Source organism: Phyllostomus discolor, chromosome 4, assembly GCF_004126475.2.
Source record: "Phyllostomus discolor isolate MPI-MPIP mPhyDis1 chromosome 4, mPhyDis1.pri.v3, whole genome shotgun sequence".
Taxonomy (NCBI): Eukaryota; Metazoa; Chordata; class Mammalia; order Chiroptera; family Phyllostomidae; genus Phyllostomus; species Phyllostomus discolor.
The window spans coordinates 5259653-5274780 of record NC_040906.2 but is presented as its reverse complement, the minus strand read 5'-3'; the positions used below and the strand labels follow the sequence as shown (position 1 = coordinate 5274780).

The 15128-nt window shown below is 59.3% G+C and overlaps 1 protein-coding gene across 1 annotated transcript in view; it reads left to right on the top strand.

Moving 5' to 3' along the window:
* The window catches only part of ARMC9 (armadillo repeat containing 9), a 106066-nt gene that overhangs the window by 68988 nt on the left and 21950 nt on the right, over window positions 1-15128 (top strand). The window contains exon 20 of the mRNA XM_036022727.1: window positions 11587-11691. Within this exon, the coding sequence (XP_035878620.1) occupies window positions 11587-11691 (105 nt within the window). The remainder of the gene's footprint in view (window positions 1-11586; window positions 11692-15128) is intronic.

The following is a 15128-nucleotide window of genomic DNA, read 5'->3' as shown; positions in this document are numbered from 1 at the left end:
AGCTGCGCGCAAGCTGTTCTCGGTGTAGACGAGCCTCTTCTGGCCGTTCCGTGTAGAACGTCGTCTTCGGCGTCTGGTAGCTCTCCCTGCGTGTGATGCTGTCGAGGTTGAACGGTCCTGTGGCGTGTACAGCGGTTCATTTCTTTCTACCGTGAATAGTTCTGTCACAGGCATCTGCCACTCTCCGTCCATCCCCTCGCTGGTCGGAAGGCGTTGGCTCTGTGTCCACCCTCCTTTAGCTGCCGCGAGTAACGCGTCTCCGCACGCCTGTGCCCAGGTCTTCGTGTGGCCGTCCGCCTCCGTTCCCCGCGGGTTAACTGCCCAGGGGTGGAATTCCGGGGGGTACGGCGAGTTTACATTTAACTTCTAAAGAAACAGATTCTTTTCCAAAGTGGCTGTACTTACGTTTACATTCCCACCAGCAGTTATGAAGGTTCCGATTTCTCCGCATTCTCACCGGAGTTTATTGTCTGTCATTGGAACCGTAGCCATCCTGGTGGCTGTGAGGAGAAGATTATCATGCCGTGTTTTGGACGTCGAGTTCCCCATAACTCAGGACGTTGAGCCGGTTTGCGTGTGCTCACCGGTTGAATTAGCTTCCTGGAGCTAATGCAGCGAAGTGCTGCAAACCGGGAGGCTTACAGCGACGGGAACTTACCGTCTCACGGTTCTGGGAGCCAGAAGCCCGAAATCGAGGTGGTCGTCAGGCTGTCCGTGTTCTCGGGGAGAGCCCGCCTCCTGCCTTTCCCTCGGCTCCTGGGGTCGCAGGCCCCCCCCTTGCAGCTGCATAGCCCCGGCTCTGTCTCTCTCGCACGTGGCGTTTCTGCCTCCCGTGTCTTCACACCATCTTGTTGTGAGGACGCCAGTCATGGGCCAGATGAAGGTTTCGCCCTGCTTCAGCATGACCTCATCTCAACTCATGACCCTGTTTTCTGCTGAGGTCGAGTTCTGAGGTGTTGGAGTTAGGACTTCAACACACCCTTCCGGCGGACGCGACCCGGTGCCAACACTGGCCGTTTGTCCATCCGTCCCCTTCGGTGAGCCACCTACTCACGTCTCTTGTCCGTTTCTTAAACTGGGTGGTTGTCTTCTTAGTGAGTCACGTGGGTTCTTTATATGCTCTGTGTGCAAGTCCTTTTCCTGATACACGATTTGCAAATATTTTCCGATGTGTGGCTTGTCTTTTCACTTTCTGAGTGGTGCATTTTGAAACATAGAAGTTTTTTATCTTGGTGAAGTCTAATTTATCTTTTCTTTTTTTTTTTCCTGTTACAATCTGTGCTTCTGTTGCTGTATCTAAGAACCCCTGGCCCAACCCAGAGTTGATCAGCTTTGGCACTAGGGCCATTCTGGGCCAGATGAGGCGGGGGCTGTCCCGTGCATTGTAGGACGGTTACACAGCACCCCTGGCCTCTGCCCTTTAGACGCCCGTGTCCTGCACCCCGCTCCAAAGCTGGGACCACCGAAAATGTCTCCAGACATTGCCGAATGTCCCCGGCGAGGCGAAACCACACCCGGCTGAAAACCACGGGCCTGAGTCAGCGCTGCCGAGATTTGCTCCTGTGTTTCCCGGCGCGAGTTTTGTGGCTTTGGCTCTTAGTTGAGATCGAGGATGGTTCTCAGTCAGTTTCCGTGTGTGGGCGAGACGGACACCTACGCTAACCTGTGTGCGCGTCACACCCAGCTGCCCGGGTACCGTTCGGCGAGGAGGCTGAGCTTCGATCCACTGGACTAAACGTCGTCAGGCTGTACGTGCAGTGGTACCCGGGGGGAAGGTTAATCGGCCGGAAGTGTGAGCGTTGGTTTCTGGACCCCGTGTCCGTCCACACGGCCTGTATGTGTATCTGTATCCCGGAACTCCGTGACCTTCATTACTGCAGCTTTACAGTAGGTTTGAAAATGAGTCCGCCAACTTCGTTCTGTTTCAGAATTGTTTCCTGTTCGTTAACAGTTAGTGTGACAACCATTGGGTTGTCACACTAACCTAATGGTTGGGTTTGATTCCACTGTTTGCCCTCTGTTTCCTGTTGATCTCATCTGTGTGCTGCTCCATCCCTCCTGCCTTCTCTTGTGCTAAACAAAGTTTTAACACGCCACTCTAACTACTCAGCTTTTTAGCTGTATTTGCCCTTCTGTTTTTGAGTCGGATCTGGGCATCTCGTACACGCCTGGCATCTGTCACAGCCCACTGTGGGCAAGTGCTGGCCGGGGTCTGGTGGGACAGGAGACCCCGCCCCGGTGCACCTCTGTTTCCCTTCCCCTTTCGTGCGCCCGTGGCCGTTTGCACCGTGTCTGTGTTTGTTGTCAAGCCCGTGGTACAGGTTTCAGCTGCGAACCATCGGTGTCTCAGAGGAGCTCGAGGAAAGAAAACATGTGCGTGTCCAGCCACACGTTTGCCCCCCCCAACCCCCACCCCCTTGCTCTCCGTCTCTTCCCGTGCGGGGTCACCCTCCGAGGTCGCCTCCCGTGAACTCAGGAGGGCACTGATGGCCCTCGTCACTCCTGCACTTGAACTGAGCTCTGAGGCACTGGGGCCAGGCGGCCTGTGGACCCCAAGAATTTCTAGGCTGAGGTGGCATTGGAATCAGGGGCCCTGATTGGGGTCCTGACTCTGCCACACACAAGCCTCGGTTTCTCCGTGAACGGGCCAGCCCCCAACGTCTGAGACCCGGCGCGGCGCTCAGCTGGGAGTCGGACACCCGTGGTGTGCATCCAGTACATGGCGTCAACCCCAGGGCGGCGCGAACCAAAACCGAGGTCAGTCGACCGGCTGCCCGACGGCCCCGGGCTCCCGTCCGTGGGCTGCCCGGGGATCTGTGATGGTCCCCTCTCCCCCATACTGTCGTCTCCCGGGCCCTGCGGCCCACCATGCTGAAGGTCACGTCCACCTGCCCCTTCACTTCCTTTTCCACAGCACGTCCTGGAGTGGCCTTGCCTGACCTCTCTGCGGGCTGCCCCGCCCCCGTCTCTTCCCTCCCAGCCTGCCCTGCACGTGGCCCCCAGACCACCTTCCTGAAGCAGAGCTTGGGTCACTCGGGACGTGATCACGTCCTTTCTAAGCTGGGGGACGTCTTAAACATTCCAAAAAGCACAGAAAAAAATAACAGAACAGTGGGGGGTCTGTTCCCTCATCTGCCTGCCACCCCTCCCTCCCCAGAAGTGACCACTGTCCTGAAGGTGGTGCGAATTCCACGAAGAGTTCTGTGCTTTGTAAGACCTGTATGTTTGGGGCTTTTTTAAAAAAGATTTTATTTATTTATTTATTTTTAGAGAGAGGGGGAGGGAAGGAGAAAGAGAGGAGAGAAACATCGATGTGTCGTTGCCCCTCACATGCCCCCCACTAGGGGCCTGGCCCATGACCCAGTTGTGTGCCCTGACTGGGAATCGAACCAGCGACCCTTTGGTTTGCAGGCCCAAGCTCAATCTATACCTGTGTTTTCATAAACAATATACACTCTGTCTCGTGGTATCCAGTTTTACGTAAGCCGCATGGTACTGTAGGATTCATTTACCAACTTGCGTTTCTTTCATTCCACATTACATGTTGGAGACTTATTCACACCAGTGCACGCTGCCCGAGTTTGCCCATTAAATGCCGAATAACAGTAGTAATAGTAACAGTAGCAGTAATGTCCACTGTAAGACGAAACCACGTGCTTTGTCCGGTCCCTTCTGAGAGACGGCACATTGCTCCTGCTGGTCACCAAGCAGCAAAGAGCCTCCCCGTCCCCCCTTCCTGGTGCAGTGCCCACATGTGAGCGAGCACTTCTCTGAGGTTCACGCACGGACCCTGAACTGCCGAGTCGGGGGGCTCAAGCATCTCGTCTTTACGAGATGCCGCCAAGTGCCCCGTTAGATTACACGTCACACGGCCCCTTCGAAGCTCACTCCTGTGCCCGTCGTCACCTACTCAAGTTAAAGGCAGCATTCAAAGTCCCTTTGAGTGAGACCCCAGCCACCTTTACATTTTCTTCCACATGACTGGCTTTGTTTCTCCGTCCATAACAATGAACTCAGCCCTGGCTGGTGTGGCTCAGTGGGTTGAGTGCCGGCCTGCAAACCGAAAGGTCGCCAGTTCTATTCCCAGTGAGAGCACGTGCCTGGGTTGCGGGCCAGGCCCCCAGTTGGGGGCATGAGAGAGGCAGCCGATTGAGGTTTCCCTTGCACATGGATGTTTCTCTCCCTCTCTGTCTCTCTCCCTTCCTCTTTCTCTCTACGAATAAATAGATACTCACTACAGAATTGTGAGATCAGCGAGTTAATCTGTGGCAAACAACGGGCACACGAAATGGATAGTTTCATTTCCCTCCTTTCTGTCCACACGGCAGTCCCGAGCCCCTCCTTCCCCCGGAGCCGTGCGGGTAAGTCTCATCCAGGACTCGGGTAGGTGTCAGCGGCAAGGCCGGGGCGCTGTCGGGGAGGGTCCCTGAGAGCTGTCTCCTTGGCAGGCCGGCTCACGGGGTCTTGGGTCGGACTCTTGTATCATGTGCGCATGTGATCCCGTGTGCATGTGATCCTGCTTCCAAGTCCAAGGTGACAGGGAACAGAAAGGGAACAGAAGCCTCTCTGTGCCCATTTCATCGGGTGACGGTGATGACACGGGCTGGGCGCACGTTGCAGTGAGTTTTAACGCCATCGCCACAGTCTGGAGGCGGACTGGCCGGGCCCTGGCCGAAGCTGCTGGAGTGGGGGCTCCCGTGCGGTGCCCAGCCAGAGCTGGCGCTGGGGCAGGCGGGTGGGCAGGGCAGAGCTGGGGTGGGAGCAGGGAGAGGCTGGACGCCCCCCGTGGGCAAAAGGAGGGGAGGGAGGCTGTTCTGTGTGGACTTCCAGTAACAGCCGGCCTGTGAGGTTTTTCCTGAAAAACCAAGTTCAAACTCCTACTACCCCCCCCCCCCCACACACAGTTACTCCCCACTATGGCCCAGGAGCTTGAGAAACACTGAGAAATCCTTACTTTTCAAATCTGCTTCATCCAGATTCTCTCAGGACGTTGAGGTTCGCCTAAACGTTATTTCAGAACATACGTGGTTCATCGTAAAATAGTTTTTCCTTAGGACATTCCTGCAGGCGTGTGAGAAACTACCTTCATTGTGCCAGGGGTGTGTTTGCAGTTCTGGGGAAGGGGGCAGTTTCTTTTTTAAAGATTTTATTTATTTTTAGAGGAAGGGGGAGGGAAGGAGAAAGAGAGGGAGAGAAACATCAGTGTGTGGTTGCCTCTCGAGTGCTCCCCACCAGGGACCTGGCCTGCAGCCCAGGCATGTGCCCCGACTAGGAATTGAACCAGCGACCCCTTGCTTCGCAGTCTGGTGCTCAATCCACTGAGCTGCACCAGCCAGGGCTGAGGGTGCAATTTCCTGTTGGTCTGCCGCCTCCTCTACCCACTCAGGGGCGGGGGGCGGGGGGGCACACTTGGTCCCTGAGTCTGTCTTTCCGCTGAACCGCCCCCAGCTGAGCAGTCAGGTGACCTCTGTTTAGCAGCAACGCCTGGTGTCTGCATGCTGTTGCGAGGGCGGCCTTCTCCCCTCCCCCCGCCCCCCCCCCCCCCGTGCCCCCAAAGCTCCCACTGCCGGTCCCTCCCGGCCCCGCTGAGCCCGCCAGTCCCCTGTGTGTCGCGTGTTTTCATGACCCTGGCTCTTCAGGGGGCGGTTTGCCTTCACCACCTGCGTCTTACTCTTTTCACATAGACTTCAGACTCAGTCTCAGCCATCGAGGCGAGCAGCTGAGACCCCGGGCTAGATCAGAAGGACCAGGGAGGGGGAGGTCTCGGGCTTCCTCGGGTTCCCATCACGTGGCCCTTACCGAGCCGGGCCGGCTCGGGAGAGTGGCCTCCTCACCCCTCCAGCTGTCAGGACAACTTCAGAGCTTCCCGCTGCGTCCCCAGCCCCCAGCCCCGGGCAGACACGCCCAGAAAGGGGAGAGGTCCGCCCGTTGGCCCCGTGGCCCGCCCCGTCACCCCGGCCCACCCGTTCCCTCCCGTGTGGAGTGCTTCCCCCTTAGGCCGCAGAGAGGCAGGTTTGCAGCTCAGTGTGCCCAGGGGTCTCAAATTCAAACAGTGGGCAGCGGCCTTGTGGTCCTTTCAAGGGGAGGACACACCCGATACTTTCGCTTGTCACGTGTGAAGCCCCCTGAACCCACTCTGCTCTCCACGCTCTCCCTATCTCTGAGAATCTGGGGTTTCAGACGCATTTAGTGGTTCCCCTCGGTTTTGTGTTCGGGCGACGACGGCTCAGGATCTGGTTTGTCTGGAGTATCGCGTATCGGGAGCCTCCGGGTAAGGATCTCGTGTCATGAGACCCCGCCGAGCCGCCACGGGGAAGCCTCGTGTGAGAACACCTGAATTCATCTCACCTCAGGTGCCTTTTCCACGAGGCGCGCTGGGTCCCCCGCAGCGACCGGCTGTCCCCCAGGCCCGCCCGCCGAAATCTGATGCGCACCGCTCAGGTGCATGCGGACCCGGTCGCCTCGGTCCCGTTCCTCCCAACAATGGCATTTAAAACCTCGCCCCACTGAGGCGTTTGTTCTCGGAGTATTTCCTTATTCATCACCTCCTTCCTTCCCAAAGGAGACTTCAAAATGTGTTTTGTTTGGCATTCCCGAGCAGCTGGTGGGGGAGGAGGGTTAGGTAGGGTGGCTGGTGTCGTTTTCCCACCGGCCTCCTCCTCCTCCTCCTCCGGCCCCCAGGCATCAGCGCCCTTGAGTGAGGCGAGAACGTCCCGCCCATGGACACGGGGTGGGCTGTGGGGGGGGCTGTGGGGGGGGGCAGCGAAACTGAAGTCGTTGCCTCCACCCCAGCTCGCGTGCTTAAGCTGTAACTGCACTGGATGCACCCTGGATCGCCCGTGGCCGAGTTCTCCGTGGTCCTCGGGTGTTCCGATCCACTGGGCCACAGGGCTTGCCGTCCACAGCCGCGTCCCTAGTGGGCCCCGTGCCCACACGTCCACCTCCCCTTGCGGTCTCCTCCGCCCTCCCATCCACGGGGAGGTTCCCAGGTGTTGCTGGAGCGAATAGCGTTGAACTGGGCTTGTGCTTCCCTTGCTTCAGCTGCAGTTTCCAGCCCAGCCGGCTCGGCGCGCTTGGCTGTGGCTCTCGAGGTCTCGGGAGCCCTGACGCCGCCTCCATTTGCTTTCCACCGACAGTAGCGCTTCTCGGAAAAACAGTGATGGTGACTTGTTAGTGTCTGTACAGTGTGTGGCTTTTCAGAATCAGAGAACTGAAGGAGTTCCCTCCGGCAGTAAGTTGGGGTTCTAAAGGGGTCAGCGAGATGGTCTCATCTGCAGGGTGGAGGGACCGCGGCACTGGGCACAGCCGCGGCCCTCCGGGTCCCGCCTCCAGCCCTCCTCACCCCAGGGCCGTCCGTGTAAACGTGAGCCTCCCGTTCGTCTTCTCACATGCATGCCTTTAAGGTCAACACGGTATATTCTCCAAAGCAGGAGAGCACCTGCCTGTGTTTCCGTAGAGAAACTGGGGCAGAGCTCGCAACCTCCCCAGGGGTTCCGAGTCGCTGTGGCGCCGGTTCCTCCCCCAGCCCCACACCTACCGGCCAACCGCAGCGGCAGCCGGAGCCAACCCTCATCCAAGGGCTGAATGTACTGGGGACCGAAGGCAGAGCCGGCCTGTGTGTTTGCAGGTTAGGGAAGGCCAATCGATTACCAGTGAACCCAACTCTACAGTACTTTTAACTGAAAAACAAAATTAAATGAAGGTTCGCGTGACTCTCTCACCCACTCGTGCTTGAACAAGTGGGTGAGTCAGGCTCTCGCGTGGACTCCCAGGGTGCACAGGTCCGGGCTGCCTGCAGGGGAGGGTCTCGCCCAGGTGCCCGTGGCCCAGGGCAGAGAGCCTGACTTGCTCGCCGGCCGTGACCAGGGCGAGCCGTCGACCACCGTGAGCCGTCGAAGCGGGGTGCGGACCTTGGCTTTGCCCCCCACACATCTCGGGTCCCTTCCTGGCGGGGAAGCGGCACGTCACCGGCACCTCTGTGAGATCTGGCGCTCCCCGCGCTCCAGGCACCGGTGCCTGCGAGGCTTCGCGCCCTGGAGAAGCGCTGAAACACTCCCCCGCGGCCCAGAGCGCCCTGCCGCTCACGCCGCGCGGAGCCCGCTGCGCGGTCCCCAGGGAGCAGCCGTTCCCTGCAGTCGTCACAGGTGGTGCCCGGTCTTCGGTCTCCTCCGAGGGGTGGGCATTGTAGCGCGCTGAACGCGGAGCCACGGCGGCGGGGCGGGTCTCACCCAGCCGTCCCCGTGCCGACCTCGGGGAGGGCCTCGGAGATCACCTTACCACCGCGGGTCCCCGAGTGAAACTTCAGGACGGTGGGCACCCAGCGCTTGGCAGAGCTGCCTGCGCGGGCGAGGGCGCAGGACGAGGCCGCTGCCCTGCTGGGGGAGAGTGAGTCAGGACCAGGGGTCAGGTTGACCTTGCACCCGGGGTTCCGGGGAGGACCAGAGTGGCTGCTCTGTGCTTAGACGGAGGAAGGGAGCGGGAAGAGACCGGGACTCCAGGGTGCCGCGGCGGCCCTCCGCTTCCTCCCTGTCCCCTTGAGCTCAGGCCCCGGGGACCCTCAGGCCTCAGAAGACCTGGTCAGCCCACCCGGTGCCTCTGCAGAAACGGGCTTCCCTGCAGGGCCCCCCGTGGCCCAGCCACAAGGCCGGGCTGCCACGTGCACTGTCGCTTCTCTCGGGCTCGGCTCCTGCTGGAGACAGAGTAACAGTGGAAGGGCCCGCACAGCGGCGCTGTGAGAGGTGAGGTGCAAAGCTCTGCAGAATGCGAGGTGGGCCCCTCGCAGGCTCTGTGGCGAGAGGGCGCCCAGAAACACTCTCTGGGTGTGCATGCTGGTGTCCCAGCGGCCCAGGCCACCGGTGATACCGGCCGCCCATCAGGGAGGGTTCTGGGTTGGTCCAGAGCCCGCTGGTTGTGGTCTGCCTTTGGGGACCACCTAGAACAAGTCAAATCCCCTGTTTATAAGACAGCTCGTCCTGGGTGATGCTGTCTCGTGATGGCCCAAGGAGCCGACTGTCTGGGCCCTAAAAAGAGCCTGGAGAGACAGGGCTGCAGCCCCGCCCCCCTCAGCAAGGGCCCTGCCCAGGGGCCGCCCTCCGGGGAATCCGAACCCTGGCATCCCTTGGAAACCGACTCCGATAAATCCAATTCACCAAAGACAAGGGCATCCGGGATGGCTGGAAATTAGTTTGAAAATAAAACAAGGCACTCGTGTTTGCAGAACAGAGCTTTCTCTTCCTGTTGGCAGGTTGAGAGGAGCCAAATTGCAGGGTGTTGAGTGGACGGGGAGTCAGGAAGGATCAGTCGGATGATCTCAGGGCCCGCTGTCGCCAGGGCGTGCTGGCTGGGGTCACCCCTCCACCCCGAACCTGGACCGGCACTCGGACTGCCGGCTTCCTCCAGGGCCCACCCGCCCCCTCCCCCACGTCCCCACCTCCACAGCAGGCCAGCTCCCGGAGCGCATGGGAACACAGCCCTCCCCTAGTGCCTCGGTCAGACAGAGGTCTGTCTGGCCTGCTTCGTACTAACCGTTGTCGTTGAACCTGCAAGGGACAGCGCGATCCCCGCAGTCCTGGCAGGGGGTGGCGAACAGGACCCCAGGGTCCCTGACGCTGTGCACAGTGCTCAGCTGGCATTTGATTGTGCACAAGCATGTAACATCTCATGTATGCTAATATTTTGTTTGTAATTCCTCTCTTTTTATAGTCGGCAACTTTTATTTTGAGATCCTCGTAGATTCACGTGCAATTGTTAGAAATAATACAGAAAAACCCCATGTATCCTTCACCCAGTTCCATCCAGTGGTAGCACCTTGAAAAACTAGTATGATTCCCCAACGGGGATGCCGACATCAATACATTCCAGACCTAGAAGATTCCTGCCATCACCGGTGTCTGTGGCCCCACCCACTTCCCTCCCCCTCCATCTTCTCCTCCTCCTCTGGCACCCACCCATCTGCTCTGCATCCACAAAGTTCTGTCTCGTCAAGCATGTTACAGACGTGGCCCTGACCAGCGCGCTCAGGCGGTCAGGCACCGTGCCTCAAAGCAAAAGGTCACCTGCTCCGGCGCGGTGCGACTCCTGGTCAGGGCACATGCCGGGGCTGTGGGTTCAGTCCCCAGCTGGGGCTCGTGGGAGGGGCAGCTGACCGATGTTTTCTCTCCTACCGCTGTTTCTCTCTCTTCCTCCCTCCCTCCCCCTCTCTCTAAAAATAAACAAACTTGTTATTTAGTTATTTTAAATATTTTATTTATTTATTTTTAGAGAAAGGGGAATTGAGGGATAGAAACATCAATGTGTGCTTGCCTCTCATGTGCCCCCAGCTGGAGACCTGGCCCACAACCCAGGCATGTGCCCTGACTGGGAATCAAACCAGCAACCCTTTGGTTTGCAAACCCATGCTCAATCCACTGAGCCACACCAGTCAGGGCTAAACATTTTTTTTTTTTAAGAATGTTGACCTGAGTGTTGCAGGTTGGATTCCCAGTCAGGGCACATGCCTGGGTTGCAGGCCATGACCCCCAGCAACCACACATTGATGTTTCTCTCTCTCTCTCTTTCTCCCTCCCTTCCCTCTCTAAAAATAAATAAATATTAGAAAGAAAAAAAAAAGAATGTTGCCCTGGCTGGTGTGGCTCAGTGCACTGAGCGTGGACTTCGAACCAATGGGTTGCTGGTTCGATTCCCAGCCAGGGCACAGGCCTGGGTTGCGGGCCAGGTCCCCGGTGGGGGCCACATGAGAGGCAACCACACATTGATGTTTCTCTCCCTCTCTCCCTCCTTCCCTTCCCCTCTCTCAAAAAATAAATATTTTTAAAAATAGAAGAAAGAATGTTGTATACGTGGAATAGTCCATAACCGTCAAGGATTGGCCTTTTCCGCACAGCCCTGCCCCCGGAGGTTCGCCCGGGTTCGATCACGTGTCCCGAGTCCGTGGTGTGGCGCACCGCCTTTGTGTAGCCGTCCTCCTCTGGAAGGACAGCGGTCACCCCCAGTTCGTGGAGGGTGCGAAGAAAGGCTGCCTGCCATAAACGCTTGTGTGCAGACACGTGTGTTTGACAGTTCCCCTCGCTCGGGGGGGGAGGGGCATGGTGTTGCACGTGCTGCTTTTTGCGAGACCGCCGTGCTGTCGTCCTGGGCGGCCGTGGCCCTTGTGTGTCCCCGCTAGTGGTGTGCGCGTGGTCTAGGCTCTCTGCGTCCTCTGCATGGGGACGGTGCTCAGTAGTGATTTGCAGGCCGACCGATTCGGCTGTTCAGGTGGCACCTTGACCTCGTGCAGAGAGAAAGTCTGGAACTTGTGATGAGGCGGGGCTGGGGGCGTCGGGTGGACCCTCTTCACAGCTGCGGCCGTGGAAGCGCTTGCAGACACCCAGCGTCCCGACGAGTGGGCCGGCGTCCGCCCTCCATCGTCATGGGGACGCCACGGGCAGCGGGCACACGGCCCCGAGACCCTTTGGAATGCCGACCCACGCGTTGCGGTGGCTGGACTAAGGCCCTCTCGTCCGTGGCAGGCGCCCGTGTGGGGGACCCGCCGTCCGTGAACTTGCAGCAGGGGGTCCAGAGCAGTCACCCGTGTCTCCCTTGAAACAGGAGGACCGCGACACCATGGAGGCCGACCTGGACAAGGACGAGCTGATCCAGCCCCAGCTCGGAGAGCTCTCGGGCGAGAAGCTCCTGACCACGGAGTACCTGGGCGTGAGTACCGCGTGGCGGGGCGGGGTCCTGCGGTAGGGAGGAGAGCGGGACCGTGGACGGACAGAGGCTCTGCCGTGGCACACGAGGGTCTGGTCTGGTCTGTGGCGACGCCATGGTTACGGGAAGCTCCCTGTTGGCCAGTTTGCTCCCGGGGCCCTGACGTCCCCAGTGGTCCTGCTCCCTGCCACAAGCAGACCTGCTGGTGAGCAGAAGAGGGGTCAGACTGTAGCCACGGGGTGCCCGCCAGGGGCCTTCGTGACATCTGCAGGCCTGCCCGTCCTCAGCAGCAGTCACCTGGCCGCGCAGCGTGTTCCTGTGCGTGCGCCTCATCTGCTGGGGGCGCGGGGGGGGGGGGGGGGGGGGCGGGGATCGAGGTGGGTGCGGTGGTCGTTGGCACACGGCTGATGGCCCAAACCACCGGACGCAGGAGGTTGCCTGGCAGAGCGGAGGGTGGAGAGGGAGTGAGGGCGGGGCTGAGGACAGAGGCTGAGCCGGCAGGTCAGGAGTGGGAGGGCAGAGAGCGAGCAGTGAGGCTCGAGGGGAAGCAGGGGGCGCAGTGCCTCCGAAGACAGACGGGAGGGGTGTGTCGGGGTCGACGGGGAGGCCGGTCCCGCGTCTGAGTGGCCTGTGGAGTCGTGTGTGTATGACCGGGCTGAAGTCTGAACTCAGCTCCCGATGGCCCTGACCCTCCGCCGGCTCCAGGAGCCACTGCTGAGCACACACCAGCTAACAGGGACCGGAAAAGGGTGAGGTCCGTGCAGTGGGACCTGCATTCTGAAAAGTAGCTGTTGAGGGCACTGCCAGCACTCGGGACCCAGCTCCCCACACACACCCGCACTGGCGTGTGCGGGTCCGCAGGCCCTCACACAGCTGTGCTGACAACAGCCGGAGCACGGCCCCTCGGCCAAACAGCTGGCAGCACCTCCACCCGGGGGACCGCCGTGGCTGACAGCCTCCCTCGATACAGTGAGGACTTTTAACGAAAAACAAGACCGGAGCCCGCTGGGACCAGTTTAATCGGCAGACTGGCAAGGCACAAAGGGACAGAGCTCACCGGCCCATCAATCGCCCGGTCGGTGGCCTCCAGGAAAGGTGTCGCCTCAGCACGGCAGGCAGCCCTGGCTCTCCCGAGGGCCTGGTACCGCCCTCCTGGCGGGAGGAAGCGCCCTGAAGCCCGCAGGAAGGCTCCCCGTGGCCTTGCTCCTCTGGTCGGGGTCGGGTGTTTCCAGCGGGGACGTGAGTGATAAGGATGAGCACGGAAAGAATTCACCATACGGATGTGAAGGTCCAGTTTATCCGTTTCCTGGGGCTGCAGGAATAAATCGTCATAACCAGGGCGGCTTAAGGCCACAGAAGTTCATTCTCATGCCGTTCTAGGGGCCGGGCTCCAGAAACCAAGGTGCCAGCGTGGGCGCCCGCCTCCGAAGATTCTAGGGGCCCGGGGCCCAGGGGGCTCCTCGGCCTGGGGCTGTTTGCCTCCAGATTCTGCCTCCCCCCCCCCCCAACGGCCTCCTGCTCTTCTGCCCTCTCTCACGTCTCAGAGGGACACCTGCCATTGGACTTGGGACAGTGGAGGATGAGCTCTTTGCCTCGAGCTCCTCCCTGGGTCAGATCTGCAGGGACCGTTCTTCCATACCGGGGGGGGGGGGGGGGGGGTGTCTCAGGCACGAGGAAGCATCTGTTGGGGGCCCCCGTTCCGCCTGCCGCGTGAGGCCCCCGTGGGGTCTCAGGGTAGAGACAGGTTTCACCAGAGACCCGACCATCGAGCCGCAGTCCCGGAGGCTGCGGGGCCTGCCCGGTTTCGTGCGCCGCCTGTGCTCCCTCGTCACCCACCCGACCTTGATCTGAAATCACCGGCCTCTGGGCGCTGGGCCAGTGGTTTCAAAGGAGGAGTCCTGCTTGCCACGCCTTTGGCTCTAATGGGGAACGGAAGGGCTTTAACCTCTTATCTTCGCAGCCGCCTGTGCCAAATGGGAGGGCGGGCCACAAACAAGACACCTCACTGGGGAGCACGTGCCCCCAAAGTGTCGTTCACGCCTCCCAGTCAGTGTCTAGGCAGATCTTTCAGGGTCATTCCAAACATAATGGCTTTTTGAAACACTGTGTCAGAAAATTACATTCAAAAAGTTTTTGTTCAACGGGTGCCCTTTGCCTAACACACAGCAAAAAGCCGAAAAAGTTGAAGCCGCGGCCCTCCAGACGTTTACACGGGAGGCCCAGGGCCGGTGACACCGCGCTGCTGGTGAGGGAACCGCACAGCAGGGAGGAGTGGGGGGGGGGGGGTAGCAGGTGCTGCCCCACGATGTCAGAGAGAGCCTAGGGTTTCCCCGAGTCCCAGACTGCCCAGTGTGCTTAAAAAGAGTCCAGGCCCCGCCCACACCTCCCAGGATCCGCTACTGTACACGCCAGCGACCCACCGAGAAACTACTAGCTTGGAGGGGAGGGTGGAGGGTTCGGGTTAGCTTCATAACCTTCCACTTCCTCCGGGGGGGGGGAGGGCCCCCCCAGGGCCCCCCCCCTTCTCGCTCCTGTCTTTTTCCCTTCCCACTTCCTTCCGCCCGCCCCCCCTCGGCCCCCACAGGCTGGGCCCCGCCTGCCCGCTGCCCCAGCTGGTAGCTGTGCCCCAGCCCAGGCGACGCCTATTGATGTTTCCCGCCGCAGGAAAGTGGCCCTTTTTTTCTTCTCCCTGCCTCCAAGTAGTATATAAACCCAAATGACTTCTCAGTACAAGCCAAGAAATCACCGGTGTGACTCCAGTTTAAGAAATGTAACTGTTTCCTTGGAAATAATCATATAGGGAGTTGGGAAAACAGTGTGGGGAGTTCACCTGCGCCCTCACCCAGAGCCCCGCCCCCACCCCCCTCTGGCGCCCCCGGGCCGTCCTGGCTGTAGCCCCGCCCCCTGCTGCCGGCTAGGTCCGCTGCTGCAGCCGTCTCTCTCGGACCTCACCCGCTGCGCAGAGGCTTCTTTGCTCAGCAGCTGTCCTCACTATTACTATAACACGACCACCTCACAGAACCTTGGCAAATGGGAGAAAAATTATTCTCGGTTCTGTCATCCTGCGTGACCTCTGCGTGTCGCCCTGAGTCCTTCCGCGCTCTGCGCGCTCGTGGCGTGATCGAAAGCAGCCTTTGTGTGCAGGGTTGTAAGTCAACTTTGATTTAACGTTTTGAATGAGCATTTTCTTTATAGCCTAGTCTTCATCATGGCAAATGGCTATGTAATACTTCGAATGAATATGCCGTATTTTACCTAATTATTCCCCTATCACTGGGACAGCTAGATTGTTCCAGTTTTGCTCTACAATAATTTTGTCACAAGCAACTTTGTTTATTTAACATTCTCCGTATTTTGCATTTTTTTACTAGAATTGACACCCAAGGATATGAACATTTTTACGACTCTTTTTTTAAATGTATTTATTTCAAGAGAGGAAG